At 45.4% G+C, this 18,871-nt stretch overlaps 1 protein-coding gene across 1 annotated transcript in view; it reads left to right on the top strand.

Moving 5' to 3' along the window:
* The window catches only part of GALNT9 (polypeptide N-acetylgalactosaminyltransferase 9), a 242,943-nt gene extending 224,307 nt beyond the window's left edge, over positions 1-18,636 (top strand). The window contains exons 10-11 of the mRNA XM_029047813.2: positions 16,570-16,737; positions 17,914-18,636. Of these exons, the coding sequence (XP_028903646.1) occupies positions 16,570-16,737; positions 17,914-18,060 (315 nt within the window). The 3' untranslated portion in view covers positions 18,061-18,636. The remainder of the gene's footprint in view (positions 1-16,569; positions 16,738-17,913) is intronic.
* The last annotated feature ends 235 nt before the right edge of the window (positions 18,637-18,871 follow it).

Here is an 18,871-nt window from a genome sequence, read left to right as displayed (position 1 = left end):
CCCGCTCTGGTCTATTCTTCACTCCGCTGCCCGGCTCATCTTCCTGCAGAAACGATCTGGGCATGTCACTCCCCTTCTTAAACAACTCCAGTGGTTGCCTATCGACCTCCGCTCCAAACAAAAACTCCTCACTCTAGGCTTCAAGGCTCTCCATCACCTTGCCCCTTCCTACCTCTCCTCCCTTCTCTCTTTCTACCGCCCACCCCGCACGCTACGCTCCTCCACCGCCCACCTCCTCACCGTCCCTCGGTCTCGCCTATCCCGCCGTCGACCCCTGGGTCACGTCCTCCCGCGGTCCTGGAACGCCCTCCCTCCTCACCTCCGCCAAACTGATTCTCTTTCCCTCTTCAAAACCTTACTTAAAAATCACCTCCTCCAAGAGGCGTTCCCAGACTGAGCTCCTCTTCCCCCTCTACTCCCTCTGCCATCCCCCCTTTACCTCTCCGCAGCTAAAGCCTCATTTTCCCCTTTTCCCTCTGCTCCTCCACCTCTCCCTTCCCATCCCCACAGCACTGTACTCGTCCGCTCGACTGTATATATTTTCGTTACCCTATTTATTTTGTTAATGAATTGTACATCGCCTTGATTCTATTTAGTTGCCATTGTTTTTACGAGATGTTCTTCCCCTTGACGCTGTTTAGTGCCATTGTTCTTGTCTGTCCGTCTCCCCCGATTAGACTGTAAGCCCATCAAACGGCAGGGACTGTCTCTATCTGTTGCCGACTTGTTCATCCCAAGCGCTTAGTACAGTGCTCTGCACATAGTAAGCGCTCAATAAATACTATTGAATGAATGAATGAACTGGACAACTACAGGATGAAGAGGAGGTAATAATTATAATGACAATAATTGTGGTATTGTTAAGTGCTTACAATGTGCCGAGCTCTGTACTCAGTGCTGGGGTATATACAAGGTAATCATATTGGACAGAGTCCCTGTTACACCTGGAACTCTCAGTTTAAGGGGAAGGGAGAACATTGTCTGCTGTGTGACCTTGGGCAAGTCACTTCACTTCTCTGGGCCTCAGTTACCTCATCTGGAAGATAGTGATTAAGACTGTGAGTGGGATAGGGAAGGTGTCCAACCTGATTACGTTGTATCTACCCCACTGCTTAAAACAGAGCTTGGGACATAGCAAGTGCTTAACAAATACCATCATTAGTATTATTATTATTAAATCCCCATTTTAGAGATGAGGAAACCAAAGAACAGAGAAATTAAGTGTAGAAATGAAGGGAAGCAGCAAGGCCTAGTGGACAGACCATAATCCTGGGAGTTAGAAGAACCTAGGTTCAAATCCTGGTTCTGCCATTTGTCTGCTGTGTGACCTTCAGCAAGTCACTTCACTTCTCTGTGACTCAGTTACCTCATCTGGAAAATGGGGATTAAGACAGTGAGCCCCAAGTGGGACATGGACTGTATCCAACCTGATTAGCTTGTATCTACCCCTGTGCTTAGTACAGTGTCTGGCACATTGTAACTGCTTACCAAATATCATGAAAAAGCAATTTGTCCTTTTGTTCCTCTTCATTCATAAAAACAGCGTATTCATTGAGCGCTTACTGTGTGCAGAGCACTGTGCTAAGCTCTTGGAAAGTACAGTTCGGCAACAGATAGAGACAATCCCTACCCAACAATGAGTTCCATTGGCAGGGAATGTGTCTACCAACAATGTGTATGGTACTCTCCCAAGCGCTTAATACATTTCTCAAAATACAATCAGCACTCAGTAAATATCTTTACAAGGTCACCCGATAGGCAAGTGCCAGCTCCAGCTTCATTACTTCCCAGGTCCGGGCTCTTGTCACTGGGCCACGCTGAAGTCGTGGCTCAGTGGAAAGAGCATGGGCTTTGGAGTCAGAGGTCATGAGTTCGAATCCCAGCTCTGCCACTTGTCAGCTGTGTGACTGTGGGCAAGTCACTTAACTTCTCTGTGCCTCAGTTCCCTCATCTGTAAAATGGGGATGAAGACTGTGAGCCCCACGTGGGACAACCTGATTCCCCTGTGTCTACCCCAGCGCTTAGAACAGTGCTCAGCACATAGTAAGTGCTTAACAAATACCAACATTATTATTATTATTATAAGTCAGTCAGTCAGTCATTTGTATTTATTGAGTGCTTACTATGTGCAGAGCACTGTACACTAAGTGCTTGAGAGAGTACAATATAACAGACATATTCCTTTCCCACAGCAAGCTGAAAGTATATTCATTCATTCATTCATTCAGTAGTATTTATTGAGCGCTTACTATGTGCAGAGCACTATACTAATCTTAACTCAGCAGGGGGTGAATGTATAGTATTTGTTACCACGAGACTTTTTTTGCAGGGTGAAAATACAGTTAGGTTCAAGAAGTGTCTTCCTACATTTTATAGACAAAGAGGTCCTTAATGGATTACAAGTAGGGAATTTAGGGATGTAGAGCGACATGTTAATGGGGTGAGATAATCCATCCTTTGAAAACATTAGGACATCACTCAGCTCCTCCAAATATCCCATTGCCACGGTGAATGGTAGAATTATGGGATATGTGGATGGTTCTGACCCAATAGTGATATTTCTTGTTTTGCATTCTCCTCTCTGGTTCCCTGCTATGATCTTCAGGCAGAATTCACAACTACTGTTTTCTCCCCCATTGCTGTCAAAGACCATCATAGTATACATATCTCAAGGTCCTGGGCAAAAATTAAATGAAGATCTCTGTGTCGTGTTAATCATTTTGCATTAATACTATGTTTTTATTTCATGAGACTGTGTTACTGCTGCTTTTATCTCCATTAATTACTCCGGACAACATTCCCTTTGGAAGACACCCAGAGACTTTACTGCTAATGGTTCATAGTCAGGAAGATTGAATTTTTTTCTTAATGGATGGGGTTTTAAAAATTACTTCTCTTGCTTTCATTGATGGCACCGATTTCTTAATGGAAGTTGGATATTATTTAAATTGTCTCAGACTTTTACTTTCTCTGATATGTCATTTTGTTTCTCCTGATGTGCCATTGAAATCAGACAGGGCTGCATTAAGGAACAGCCTTTTAAGTAGAAATCAATTCTGACCTAACCGCAATCTAAACAGCCAAGAGGAGATCAGTCCTACCAAAGACGGGTTCGAATCCCAGCTTGTCCATGATCAGGACGACATACGTAACAACATCGAAAAGCAGCATAGCCTAGTGGACAGAGCACAGGCCTATAAGTCAGAAGGACCTGAGTTGAAATCGGGATCCGCCAACTCTCTGCCATGTGACCTTGGGCAAGTCACTTAACTTCTCTGTGCCCCAGTTTCCTCATCTGTAAAATGTGGATTAAAACTGTGAGTCTCATGTGGGACCTGGACTGTGTTCAACCTGATTCGCTCGTATCTACCCCAGAGTACAGTGCCTGGCACATAATAAGCACTTAACAATTACCATTAAAAAAAGAGAAAAAAGATCTGTAGGAAATAAGTACTGCCTGCTAAATTTTAAGTTCCTTAATGGAAGGTAAGGTGTCTATTGTACTTTCCCCTGCTTTTAACACAGTGCTCTGCAAAGAGAAAGTGTTCCATATATTACCCGTGATTACTTGATCGATTGCTTAATTGCTGTTAAAGACAGGACAAGAAGCAGTGTCACAAGCCTGGAAATCTGAGAACCTGCATTCTAATTTCAGCTCGGCCAGTTTCTTGCTGTGACCTTGGGCAAGTCACTTAATTTCTCTATGCCTCAAAGCCTGTTCTCCCTCCCACTTTAGACTGTGATCCCTACGTGGGTCAGGGAGTGTGTCTGATTAACTTGTATCTACCCAGCACTTAGAACATTGCTTGACACATAGTGAGCACTTAAAAAAACATAAAAGAGAGGCTCAAAGCTACCTACAATCTAAAATGTCTACCTTTAGCCAAAACATTGAAGGACACTTGTCTGATGCTTAACAGTAAAGTTTAGCTGGAGTTCTTTGGATTGTTAACAAAACTCAATTGTGAAATAAGATTCAATTGGGCTTTCCATGTGGAACTGTAATTTTCTGAGTCTGTCAGAAATTTATGGGGGTGAGTTTTCCTAAAGTTCAGAAAGGATGTTAAATTCTTTTAGGAAGTCCTTACGAACCCCAGCACTCTGCCTCTTCCCAGAAACTCCTCACCATAGGCTTTAAAGCACTCAATCACCTTGCCCCCTTCTACTTCACCTTGCTACTCTTCTACTACAAGCCAGTCCACACACTTCACTCCTCTAATGCTAACCTTCTCACTGAATCTCAATCTCATCTATCTCACAACCCACCCCTCACCCATGTCCTGCCTCTGGCCTGAAACGCCCTCCCTCCTCAAATCCAACCATGACTCTTCCTCCCCTCAAAGCATTATTGAGAGCACATCTGGGCTAAGAGGCCTTCCCTGACTAAGCCCTCCTCTCCTCTTTTCCCGTTCCCTTCTGTGTTGCCCTGACTTACTCCCTTTATTCAGTCCCCATCCCAGCCCCACAGCGTTTATGTCTATATCAGGAATCTATTTATATTACTGTCGTCTCCCCCTCTAGACCATAAACTCGTTGTGGGCAGGGAATGTGCCTGCTTATTGTTATACTGTACTCTTCCAAGTGCTTAGTACAGCGCTTGGCACACAATAAATGCGACTAAATGAATCAAAGTAATGATGTGAGGACTGAGAAAAGTGGACCAGAATTCATTTTCCATGACTTATTCTTTAGGTGATAAATTATAAACTCCCGCCTTCCTAGGCTAGCGTGCTAATGCTCCCTCACTCTCCCATGGATAAACAACACTTCCCTTTCTTTTTCACATCTCCACCCTCTAGAGATCTTTCAGAACAGGATAGGCAACACTCTGTCCTAGATTATGGTAGGGCAACCCCTGATGTAGAGGCTGAGGACTAGGTGAGATGACCTTCACCTCCAGGAATTCAGTGGGGAGAGAATGTCTCCCCCTTGGCGGCTCCAAACAGGAGTCTGGCACTCTGGGAATTTGCCCAAGTGCTGTATGGTGGTAGTCCAGGCCTGGCTGAACATCCTACTATTTCTAATCCATACTCAGCAACTAGCACTTAATAAATGTTTCTTATTTTTAAAAAAACCATGACTTGGGTTTCAAAAGTAAAGACAAAGAGTATATTTACATATAAAATCAGACCATCTCCACTAACTTCCAAAGGTTTCCGGGCATCCAGTAATTAAAATTCACTATTCAAAACCAAATATACAGTCACTGCTCTCTGAAGGCCTCAGATGGAACACACAGTATTGACAGGTGTAAAGTTATAATATTTACCTTTTGAACAAGACAGACAGTGTGATCTAGAATGTAAGTTCCTTGGGGACAGGGAATGTATCTTGATGATAATAATAATAATAGTGGTATTCACTAGAGAAGCAACATGACCTAGTAGAAAGAGCACAGAGGCCTGGGAATCAGAGAACCTGAGTTCTAACCCAGCACCGCCATATATCTTCTGTGTGACCCTGGGCAAATCACTTACCATCTCTCTGACTCAGTCATCTGTAAAAATAGGAGCTGGGTTAGAACTCAGATCCTTCTCATGCCCAGGTCCATACTCTATCCACTAGGCCATGCTGCTTCTTAATTATATTATGAGCCCCAGGACAGGGACTGTGTCCAAACCGATGATTTTATATCTACCCCAGTGCTTAGCTTAGTACAGTACCTAGCACATAGGAAGTGCTAACAAGTACCATTAAAAAAGAGTGGGAGGAAGATGGGAAGGGAATATCCTCTCCCTTGCTCCTAATGAGTCTCAGGAAACTTCCAGGGAATCTTGGAATGAAGGAAGCAGGAGGCTTGGTGAGCTTCACAAGGAATAGGGCCCAAGAGAAAGTTCAGTTTAATAGGGATGATCTGGGGACTGGTGGTCTTGGAAAGAAGAGGGAGAAAGGGGAGGCTGAGTAGCTTGGGGCAGAGGGCCAGGCCCAGTGCAGCTGCTGAGTCATAGAAAGAAAAATCTTTTCCTGATGTTGGAGAGAGAGGCTGGCAGGAAACCAAACAGAAGACAGATAATAAAGAAGCAGCATGGCTTAGTGGAAAGAGCAGGGGCTTGGGAGTCAGGGGTCATGGGTTCTAATTCTAACTCCATTACTAATCAGCTGTGTGACTTCGGGCAAGTCACTAAATTTCTTTGTGCCTCAGTTACCTCATCTGTAAAATGGGGATGAAGACTGTGAGCCCCATGTGGGACAACCTGATCACCTTATATCTACCCCAGCGCTTAGAACAGTGCTAGGCACATAGTGTCTTCATTTAAGAGATGGTGGATGTTGTCCTTGGTGAAATGGAAGAGTAGAAGAGTTTCATTCAAGTGGCTTATCCTGGTTTTCTGAAAAGGGTTTTCAGTTCCCTAGGCTTAAAAACAAACTCTTTCTGTTCCAAGAGCACTCCTGGCCCCGAGGGGAAATCTCTGAGTGTGTGCCATTCTCCATCAACCTTTCTCCATCACAAAAGGAAGCAGTGTGCAGATTACTGTACTGAGTTCTTGGAAAAGCACTGTACTTTCCCAAGAGCTTAGTACAGTACTCTGCAGGCAGTAAACAATCAATAAATACACTGATTCATTGAGTTTGACAACTGAATCAATTAGTGTTATTTACTGAATGCTTACTGGGTTGAGAGAACTGAACTAAGCTCTTGGGAAAGTACAGCACAACAGATTTGGTAAACATGATTCCTGCTGTCAAGGAGCTTGCAGTCTATAGGGGGAGACTGTAAAGAGATTAGGGATAAGGGAAATAATGGCATATAAGAATGCTTTACCTAAGTTCCAGGATTTCATAATCAATCAGTTGAGCACTTACTTTTTGCAGAGCACTGTGCTAAGCACTCGGGAAAGTACAACACAACAATACAATGGACACATTCCCTGCACACAATTTACAGTCTAAAGGGAGAGATAGACATTAATAGATATAAAAAAATTACGAATATGTACATAAGTGCTGTGGGCCTGGCGTGGGCGGCTAATAAGGCAGGAAATCAGGGCATTACTGAGGGAGTGGGGAGACAGAAAATGAGGGCTTAGTCAGGGAAGACCTCTTGCAGGAGATGTGCTCTCAATAAGTCTTTGAAGGTGGGGAGAGTAATTGCTGGTAGAATATAAAATGGGAGGGCATTCCAGGCCAGGGGTAGGATATGGACAAGAGATCAGTGACAAGATAAATGAGATCGAGGTACAGCGAGTAGGCTGGCATTAAATGAGCAAAGTATATGGGTTGGGTTATGGTAGGAATGTTAGTAGGAGTGTAGCAAGTTGAGGAAGGAGCCGGCAAGGTGATTGAGTGCTTTAAAGCTGATGCTAAGGAGTTTTTGTTTGATGCAGAGGTAAATGGGCAGCCATCTTGAGGAGTGGAGAAACATGACCTGGACATTTTTGTAGAAAAATGATCTGGACAGCAGAGTGAAGTATGGACTAGAGTGGGGAGAGACAGGAGGCTGGGAGGTCAGCAAGGAGACTGAAAGAGTAATCATGGTGAGATAGGATAAGTGTTTGGATTAACGGGGCAACAGTTTGGATGGAGAGGAAAGGGCAGATTTTAATCATGGGAAGGTTGAACTGACAGGACTCAAGCATTTTATCCTTAACCAAACTCAGTCCCCAATTATCAATCTATCAGTCAATCAATGGCATTTATTGAGTGCTTACTGTGTGCAGAGCACTGTGCAGAGCTTGGAAAAGTTCAGTAAAACAGAGTTGGTAGACACATTCCCTGCCCACAACGAGTTTACAGTCTCAAGGGAAAGACTGACATTAATATAAATAAATAATAATATATGATTTATAGATAGGTACATAAGTGCCGTGGGGTGAATACCCAATGCCCCAAGGTCACAGATCCAAGTGCACAGAAGATGCAGAAGGGAATAGAGGGAGAGGGAGCAAGGGAAAAGATTACCAAGAGAAGCTGCAATTTGAAGGCCAGATGATTCAAGAAAACTCGATTTGGAATTTTTCTAGGCCTATTACAATTTTATTTTCCCTCCATAACCCATATTAAAAATCCACGTAGATGAGGCATAAGCTTGGTCCCTAATAGTTGTATTCAGGGAAAGAAGAAGAGTTAATCTAGCATATCATCCAGTTCCGTTTTCTCTTTGGCTCTCCTAATCTGCATTCTGCTGGAAATGCAATGATTAACGGGGTAGGATTGGGGGAAGGCTGTTCTATCTAAACTAAGCCTTTTGCAGATAAGCAGGGCTTGGAGTCACTCACTTACAGCCAAGTTAATTAATGATTACACAGCTGGAAAACCTGTATCTTCTCCACCACAATTTAAAAAATTAATTCAGTGTGAGGGGCACAGCTGTACAAGCCCTAATCAAAGCAAAAAGCATAAAAGTTGTTGGCAGCAAGTGTTTTAAAATGTTAAATAAACATTTTTTTAAAAACCTACTGTAGTCAAATAGAAACCAACCTTATATAATAATGTTGGTATTTGTTAAGCACTTACTATGTGCAGAGCACTGTTCTAAGCGCTGGGGAATTACACAGGGGAATCAGGTTGTCCCACATGGGGCTCACAGTCTTAATCCCCATTTTACAGATGAGGTAACTGAGGCACAGAGAAGTTAAGTGACTTGCCCACAATCACACAGCTAAGTGACAGGGCTGGGATTCAAACTCATGACCTCTGACTCCAAAGCCCGTGCTCTTTCCACGGAGCCACGCTATATATGCAATGATTGCCAGTTTTGCTTCCATCCCCTTTCCTCATGAAAACTTTGGTTGGCCCCTGTAAAGAAGGGCTAGGATCTCAAGAGCAATTTTTAATATTTATTGAGCACTTAACTGTGTGCAAAGTGCTATATTAATTGCTTGGGAGAGTATAACATAACAGGGTCAGTAGAAACATTCCCTGCCCACAATGAGTTTATAGCCTACAGGGGGAGCTTACTGTCTAGCACTTAGTTTACAGTATACAACTTCCTGTGGGGCCAGATTCCACCCAGCCACTCCAAGTTGTAGGGAAGGGTTCTGACCCTTTGTGAGGCAGGGTGGGACAACAACAATTCTATATTCATTCTGTCAGTACCCTAAGAGCAGAAGCAGCGTGGCTTAGTGGAAAGAGCACCGGATTAGAAATTGGGTGCCCTAGGGTTTTATCCCATCTTCTCCACCTGCCTCCTGGTGACCTAGAGCAAATCACTTGACTAATCAGTGCTTCAGTTTCCTCATCTGATAAAATAAGGGCGTTTCATGTGGGTCAGAGACTGTCATTAATGGCTTCTGTTAAGTGCTTCCTATGTGTTAGGTACTGTGTACAGAGCATGGGGTTAGATGAAAAGCAGCGTGGCTCAGTGGAAAGAGCACGGACTTTGGAGTCAGGGCTCATGAGTTCGAATCCCAGCTCTGCCACTTGCCGGCTGTGTGACTGTGGGCAAGTCACTTAACTTCTCTGTGCCTCAGTTCCCTCATCTGTAAAATGGGGATTAAGACTGTGAGCCCCACGTGGGACAACCTGATTCCCCTATGTCTACCCCAGCGCTTAGAACAGTGCTCGGCACATAGTAAGCGCTTAACAAATACCAACATTATTATTATTATTATGTAATTTAATTAGCGCTTGGACTCAGCCATGTCCCACATGGGACTCACAATCTTAATCCCCATTTTACAGATGAGGGAACCGAGTCCCAGAGAAGTGAAATGACTCACCCAAGGTCACACAGCAGACAAGAGCAGGAATCGGGATGATAACTCAGGTCCTTCTGACTTCCAGGTCCATGTTCTTTCCACCAGGCCTTGCTGCTTCTCTGTGTCTGATCTGATCTTCTTGTGTCCATCCCCATGCTTAGCACATAGGAAGGATGTAAAGAGTACCCCAATTATTAATATCATAATAGCAATGTATAATAATAATAATTATGTTAATGATAATAATAATGTGTATTTGTTAAGCGCTTACTATGTGCCAGGCACTATACTAAGTACTGGGATGGCTACAAGCAAATCGGATTGGATGCAGTCCCTGTCCCACATGGGGCTCAGAATCTCAAATCCCCATTTTACAGGTGAGGGACCTGAGGCACGGGGAAGTGAAGTCACCTCTCCAAGGTCACACAGCAGACAAGTAGTGGAGCCAGAATTAGAACCCAAGACCTTCTGACTCCCAGTCCTGTGCTTTATCCACTACGCCATGCTGCTTCTAATAATAATAATGTGTTATTATTATCATTGTAACTACTACTATTCATGGTTTTAAACAATCTGGCTATGAATTTATCATGGCTAGATGCGTCTGATATCACATGCTCATCCTTAGGATGAGCGCACAAAGACTTTGATTTCCTGTGATCCATGCGCAGATCCAAGGTCCTTGTTTTGCATGACAGCTATGAGGGAAATGGCAGGTGATAAGAAAGAACATGCTCTGTCAAAAGGCCTCGGATGGATGCCCAAATAGACAGCCTCCCTCCAGAGAGCTGCCTTATCTGCCCCAAGCAATTACAGATAGGTTCAGAATGCCGGACCTAATGGGGAAATTCTAACTGCCAGCTATTGTCAACCCCAAGATGCGTCAACCACACTCAGAAAGGAAACAATCCCATGTATTAGAAGGAAAATATGAGACCTCCATGAGATACAATAGGTGGTGGATTTGGGGGTGAAAATAGCATTTTTCTAGTCATCCTGAGGCACGCAATGGGTGGAGGAGTTTCTCAAACACACCGCTTGCTCTGGAATCACTTAACTCTTTCATTTTCAGTTTGATGAGAAGGAGAAGTGGACTTACTGGGTTGAAAAGTTGGCCACTGAAGAGTATAGGGAATAGTAACACTGGACTAAGCCGTAGGGAAAGTATAAAAGTATGAGGCACACTCCCTGTCCATCAGGAACTTACATTCTAAAGAGGAAGACAGACCTAAAATTATTTTTAAACAAAATCTGAAAAAAATATCGAACAAACATGTATACAAGTGCTGAAATGAGTATAAACATTTCTGTAAGTGTCAAAGAGGTCTCGGTGGATTGAAACGGCTGAAGCTACTGGGAATCGGATGGGGAAAAGTTGTCGGAGAGGTGAAATTTTAGGAGGAGGAGGAGAAGGAGGAGATGACGGGGGCTAGCAGATTTGGTTGGGGAAGAAGAGTTCCAGGGCAGGAGCACAGTGGAAGCTGGCTAGACGAAAAGGGGGCACAGTTAGGAGGTGGACAGGGGAGGACCAAATGAGCAGAGCTGATGTATAAAATGGGGAGAATGGGAGGAGAGACTTGAAGCAATGGGAAAGAGTTTTTGCTGGCTGCAGAGGGAAATGGGCAACCATTGGAGGCTCTTGAGGAAAAAACAGAGTGATGTGGAGTGATGTTTTAGGAAGATGAACAGAACAGTAATGTGGAGTGTGGACTGAAGTGGGAGAAGCTAGAGGCAGGAAAGTCGAACGAGGGAGATGATTGCTATGATATGCTATGTCCAACAGCAATATGATGTGTGTTTGAACCAGAGTGGTAGCTGCTTTGGTGGCTGCAGGGGTGGATGCAAAATATTTTGCAGGAAGATTCAGCAGGATTTAGTAGTTGATTGGAAGTGAGAGCTTGGGAAGCAGCATAACTTAGTAGAAAAGGCCCGGGCCTGGAAGTCAGAGGACCTGGGTTCTATTCCTAGCCCCACCACTGGTCTGGTGTGTGACCTTGGACAAGTCACTTAACTTCTCCGTGCCTCAATTTCCTCATCTGCAAAATGGGGATTTTACCTTTTCTCCTTCCTACTTAGACAGTGAGTCCCATGTGGGACCTAATTAACTTGTATTTACCCCAGGGCTTAGTACAGAACTTGACACAGAGTAAGCCCTTAACACCACCATCATTATTATTATTATTATTATCATTATCAGATACTCAACCACCAATGATGGTGATGGTAGTGGCAATAACGAAGACCAATGGGTGGAAACAGTATGGGTCAGAGTCTAGGAAATAAATAAGTACACAAATAAATGCAAGTTGTTTCCAAATTCTGGGTGATGGAAGATTTCTCCTGGTGACTGTTCAACTCCAGTGCAGACCCAAATCAAACCGTGATCTCCCATCACCATTGTTTGGTGATTCTCCTGAAATAAGTGGTGTGAAATGCATCATTTCACATTTTTATTTTCAACCTACTTGATAGCAGATTCAGTTATCAATAGCTCAAGCCACAGGCGGGTACTCAGAGCCCAGGAAGAAATGGGTTTTGGAGCTAACGAGATAAATGCAGTTGAATTTCAAGTCTCAGTCTAATTTTGCATACAACTCCCCTCAAGCTATTGCTTAAAACAATGGTTATAAATCATCACAACAGCCCAGTAATGCTCATTTACCAACGCCCTACGGAAAGGCCTTTCCTAAAATAAATTCTCTCTCACCCGAAATAAACACCCTAGAAACCCCAAATCAGTTTTTCCTCCCCGCAGTCTTCTTCTAACTTGTATTAAATCAATAACAAAATGGGACTGTCTGCCTCCTCTGTCCTTTCTTTGTCCTTAACTCAGCCTACTCAGAGTCCCAGCCTAAGGGTTTTCTAGGCAATTTCCATGGAGGCGCTAACAACTTCTGTACCTCTGACCATCTTCTTCTCTCCTTGAGTTAGGAGTATCTTCTCTTTCTGAGTTCAGTATGACCACTGAAATTTCCACCAGGTTCTCCTCTGGGCTTCTAATAGCTTTAATAGAGCAGAGTTTACTGAGTTCAGTATGACCACTGAAATTTCCACCAGGTTCTCCTCTGGGCTTCTAATAGCTTTAATAGAGCAGAGTTTACTATCATACCTTTTGTGAAACATTTAGAGAACCTGTTAGGGAAAAGGACTAAAAGAATGAAAAATCAATCAAACAATCATATTGAGTGCTTACAGTGTGCAGCGCGCCGAGCTAAGTACTGGGGAAAGCACAATGCAACACAACTGGTAGACATGTTCCCTGCCCACAAGGAGTTTACAAACTAGAAAATTCAGTGAACTGTCACCATAATGTGCGCTTCAGGAGATAGGGGTCTTGACCTTGACTCCTCCCCCCCCCCCCACACACACACAAACACACACCAGGGATGAGATTATAAACTCCATGTGGGCAGGGATTACATCTACCAACTCTATTGTGTCGTGCTCATCTAAGACTTAATACAATGCTCCACACACAGTAAGCGCTCAGTAAATACCATTGATTGATCAATTGATGAGACAAATATTGGCCTGTCTTACTGTACTAAGCACTTGGGCGAGTACAGTATAACAATATAACAGATATATTCTCTGCCCACACTGAGACTTTAGTCTAGAGAGGGAGCTTACAGTTGAGAGGCGACCCATTCTCTGGGTCCCAAGGGTATGATGGCCCACAGCCTAATCACTGGCTGCTAGGTTGTTGGTCTCTGGAGGTCACCAACCCAGGGATACCACCCGAACCATAGGAGTCAAGATAGTTCTAAGGACCCATGCGAGAGTCCTGGATGAACTCCTCACACTCCCCATTGATCATGCCATCTCTGTGGTCAGAGGAAGAAGTAGTACAGGTCTAGGAGTAATAATAATAATAATGTTGGTATTTGTTAAGGTCATTCTCGGTCTCCTTTGCTGGCGCCTCCCCCCCCCATCCTTTAACTGTTGGAGTTCCTCAAGAGTCAGTTCTTGGCCCTCTTCTGTTCTCCATTTACATTCACTCCCTCGGTGAACTCATTCGCTCTCACAGCTTTGACTACCATCTCTACTCAGATGACACGCAGATCTACATCTCCGCCCCGTCCTCTCCCCCTCCCTTCAGGCTCGCATCTCCTCCTGCCTCCGGGACGTCTCCACCTGGATGTCGGCCCGCCACCTAAAACTCAACATGAGCAAGACTGAGCTCCTCATCTTCCCTCCCAAACCCGGTCCTCTCCCCGACTTCTCTATCACCGTGGATGGCACGACCATCCTTCCTGTCTCTCAGGCCCGCAATCTCGGTGTCATCCTTGACTCGTCTCTCTCGTTCACCCCACACATCCTATCCGTTACCAAGACCTGCCGGTTTCACCTCTACAATATCGCCAAGATCCGCCCTTTCCTCTCCACCCAAACGGCTTCCTTACTGCTACGGGCTCTCGTTATATCCCGGCTAGACTACCGTGTCAGCCTTCTCTCTGACCTCCCTTCCTCCTCTCTCGCCCCGCTCCAGTCTATTCTTCACTCCGCTGCCCGGCTCATCTTCCTGCAGAAACGATCTGGGCATGTCACTCCCCTTCTTAAACAACTCCAGTGGTTGCCTATCAACCTCGGCTCCAAACAAAAACTCCTCACTCTAGGCTTCAAGGCTCTACATCACCTTGCCCCTTCCTACCTCTCCTCCCTTCTCTCTTTCTACCACCCACCCCGCACGCTCCGCTCCTCCGCCGCCCACCTCCTCACCGTCCCTCGGTCTCGCCTATCCCGCCGTCGACCCCTGGGCCACGTCCTCCCGCGGTCCTGGAACGCCCTCCCTCCTCACCTCCGCCAAACTGATTCTCTTCCCCTCTTCAAAACCCTACTTAAGACTCACCTCCTCCAAGAGGCCTTCCCAGACTGAGCTCCTCTTCTCCCTCTACTCCCTCTGCCACCCCCCCTTTACCTCTCCGCAGCTTAACCCTCTTTTTCCCCTTTTCCCTCTGCTCCTCCACCTCTCCCTTCCCATCCCCACAGCACTGTACTCGTCCGCTCGACTGTATATATTTACATTACCCTATTTATTTTGTTAATGAATTGTACATCGCCTCGATTCTATTTAGTTGCCATTGTTTTTACGAGATGTTCTTCCCCTTGACTCTATTTATTGCCATCGTTCTTGTCTGTCCGTCTCCCCCGATTAGACTGTAAGCCCGTCAAACGGCAGGGACTGTCTCTATCTGTTGCCGACTTGTTCATTCCAAGCGCTTAGTACAGTGCTCTGCACATAGTAAGCGCTCAATAAATACTATTGAATGAATGAATGAATGAATTACTATGTGCAGAGCAATAATAATAATAATAATGTTGGTATTTGTTAAGCGCTTACTATGTGCCGAGCACTGTTCTAAGCGCTGGGGTAGACATAGGGGAATCAGGTTGTCCCATGTGGGGCTCACAGTCTTAATCCCCATTTTACAGATGAGGGAACTGAGGCCCAGAGAAGTTAAGTGACTCGCCCACAGCCACACAGCCAAGTGGCAGAGCTGGGATTCGAACTCATGACCTCTGACTCCAAAGCCCATGCTCTGTTCTAAGCGCTGGGGGAGACACGGGGGAATCAGGTTGTCCCACATGGGGCTCACAGTCTTAATCCTCATTTTACAGATGAGGTAACTGAGGCCCAGAGAAGTTAAGTGACTCGCCCACAGTCACACAGCTGACAAGTGGCAGAGCTGGGATTCGAACTCATGACCTCTGACTCCAAAGCCCATGGTCTTTCCACTGAGCCACGCTGCTTCTCTAGTACCTGCAGCCCTATCAATCAGTTAATCAATCGGTTTCACTGAGCACCTTCTCTTGTCCTGGGCCCTGCAGAGCTCTCCCAGTCACCTAAACCCTGTCCCTGTCTGACTTTCCTATCACTGTAGACAGCACCACCATCCTCCCTGTCTGACAATCCTGTAACCTTGGCATTATCCTCAACTTATGTCTCTCATTCAACCCACATATTCAATTTGTCACCAAATCCCATCAGGTCTACCTTTACATTATCATTTAAACCAGCCCTTTCCTCTCCATCCAAACTGTTACTACCCCAATCCAAGCACTCCTCAGATCCTACCTTAACTGCTGCATCAACCTCTTTGCTGACCTCCCTGCCTCCTCTCTTTCCCCACTGCAGTCCAATTTTCACTCTTCTGCCCAGGTAATCCTTCTAAAAACACTTCAATTTACGTTCCCCCCCAACTCCTCAAGAACCTATTGTGGTTGCTCGTCTACCTAAGCTACAAATAGAAACTCCTTCCATTGGCCTTAAAGCAATCATCTTGCCCCCTCCTATTGTACTTCACTGATTTCCTACTGCAACCCAGCATGCACACTTTGCTCCTCTTGTGCCAACCTACTCACTGTACCTTGATTTCATCTATATCTCCACTGATCCCTCACCCATGACCAGTCTCTGGCCTGGAACTCCCTCCCCCTTTATACCCGACAGACTACCACTCTCTCCACACTCCTCCAAGAGGCCTTCCCCGACTAAGCCCGCATTTCCCCTACTTCTTCTTCTTCCCCTTTCTCCATTGCCCTGTCATTGGATCTGTACCTTTAAGCAGTGGATAATCACTGCCCCCTTCAGTCCCACAGCACTTATGTATATATCCATAATTTATTTTAATATCTGACTCCCTCTCTAAGTTTAAGCTTCTTGTGGGCAGGGAACATGTCTACTAACTATGTTGTATTGCATTCTCCCAAGCACTAAAGTCAGTGCTCTTACAAAGTGCTTCATAAATACTATTAATTGATTGATTGAAAACTTCTTCTCAGCAGAATGTCATATGGGAACTCTGCTTCAGGACTTGGAGAAAGGAGAGATTTGCACCCCAACTGTGAATGTTTGTCTTCTGAGATATTCAGCCCTGGAAAATGCTGCCCACTACGTTTCCCAACTGATCTCTGTCCTCTCTCCCTCCAGCTTGTGCGCTACAGTGCTGAGGGTCTGCTTCAGCTGGGCCCTCTGGGTTCCACTGCTTTCCTGCCTGACTCTAAGTGTCTCATTGATGACGGGAAAGGCAGGACGCCCACTCTGAAGAAATGCGAAGACGTCTCCCGGCCTGCCCAGAGACTCTGGGACTTCACCCAGGTATCGTGGGGTGGATGTCAGCTGTTTCTCCTTGTGGGGAGTGGACAGTGGGAAATAGGATTAGATAAACTCACCCAGGCACAGAGGGGAGATGGCCAGGGACTGCTGGACCCTTGGAAGTTGGCACAGCCATTTCCCTGATTCTCCGGTCTCCCCAGGAACATAGAATGCAGCTGGCTGCTCAATGATGAACACCTGGGCCAGCGGCCACAGAGACTTTGACAAATAATATAATAATTGTAATATTTGTTAAGCACTTGCTATGTACCAGGCACTCTACTAAGCACAGGTTAGATACGAGTTTATTGGGTTGGACACTGTCCCTGTCCTTCATGGGGCTCACACTCTCAATCCCTATTTTACAGATGAGAAAGCTGAGGCACAGATAAGTGAAGTGACTTGCCCAAGGTCAGACAGCAGGCAAGTGGCAGAGCCGGAATTAGAACCCATGACCTTCTGACTCCCAGGCCTTTGCTATATCCACTATGCCATGACAAATAAGGGAAGACATTGAAAATTCCTCAGCCAGGCACCTGTAAAGATGACAAGGCCAGGGAAGTTTAGGGACGTGAAAAGATCGCTTAGTCACAGACCCATGAGTTGGGGGAGTAGGAGGCGAGGTAGGAACGGAAACAAATGTCCTCATTTTGCAGATGGAGATATAGAGATACAGAGGGATTAAGTGACCTTTCACCTCACACAGTGAGTCAGCAGGGTAGCTGGGTCTAGAAAGTAGGCTTCTTAGCTGTCACCCTGGGGATATGGAGAAGATAAATGAGAGTATCTGTGAAAGCATTTCAGAGTCTTGTTCTCAAATTGAAAAATATTTATTAAACTCTCAGGCCCCACTGTAGTGTTGTTCTGGGGGCTCTATAAGAGCTGGTCAAACAAGCAGAGTTCTGGAACTCTGGACCCTATCTATCTTTCCAAAAGGAAATCATTATAATTGTTTTTCTTAGATTATTTTTGCTTTATCTGCATTTTATGCTGCAGAATCACTTTGAGATTTACTAAAAGAAATCGTAATTATGGGACAGGGATCCAGAAATATTGTTTGAATGGTTCCCCATGATAAAGAAAACCCCAAAGTTTGGTGTGGGCAGAACCACTGCCCTCGTCATCGCACCCAGCATTCATGTTGACATGTTTCCTTTCTCCCCTTGGCCATCCACTCAGAGTGGCCCCATCATCAGCCGAGACACGGGACGGTGCCTGGAGGTGGAAATGTCCAAGGATGCCAACTTTGGCCTCAGACTGGTGGTTCAGAGATGCTCGGGGCAGAAGTGGATGATTAGAAACTGGATCAAACACGGACGCCACTGACTCCAGGGCAGGAAGACTGGCACTAGCTGTCTCTCCCTCCCTCCCCACCGGGTCATCGTCCAGCCTGGTGCTGGACTCCCCCCATCTCCCCCGCTGAGAACTTCGTGGGAAACTGGCCTCGGGCAGCAGAGACCTGTAAGGGGTGCCTACATGCGGCAGGGAGTCCTGGGTTCAAGCATCAAGGCCCCGGACACCCTTCTACTTGGCCTTGGGAATCCAGGCAAGCCTGGTGGGTGTTACAAAGTTGATTCATCATAATGGGATGAACAGACAGTTGGGTGGAAACTTATCCTCCCTCCTGGAGCAATCAGAACTGGATTCCACTTGTGTGGAACTAATGGAAATCATTCTACTGCCTCCCCGAAGGAAAATTCCTCCCCGGATGGAGGGCCTTTTAGTGTTAAGTTATTGACTGGTGCACAACTCCCATGATGAATAATCATGTGCCTTTTTACTGTACTTCCTATTCAAGCAGGCGGGCAGCCCCACCCTTTCAGCATGTACTGATTTATTGTACTAAAGAACTGATCGTGTAGATAAACACATGGCAAAATACACTATATTGTACATTTCAAAGATGATTGCCTGGGTGTCTTTGTTTGATAACACAGGGCAGCTGGGCCTCCAGTTGCATACCATTGTCATTCATGTACCATCATGGTGGTACAGTGGACTAGTGACTGAAGGTTGCACGTAGCCATAGGCTTGCTTAGTTTATACTCTTGTTCGGATTTCTCGACTACAAGCAGAGTGAAAAAACAGGCATCGTACCTTAAAATAACAAGAGAGATATCTATGAACCCACGTGGAA

The sequence above is a fragment of the Ornithorhynchus anatinus genome, chromosome 2 (assembly GCF_004115215.2).
Source record: "Ornithorhynchus anatinus isolate Pmale09 chromosome 2, mOrnAna1.pri.v4, whole genome shotgun sequence".
Taxonomy (NCBI): domain Eukaryota; kingdom Metazoa; phylum Chordata; class Mammalia; order Monotremata; family Ornithorhynchidae; genus Ornithorhynchus; species Ornithorhynchus anatinus.
This window is presented reverse-complemented; position numbering and strand designations above follow the sequence as displayed.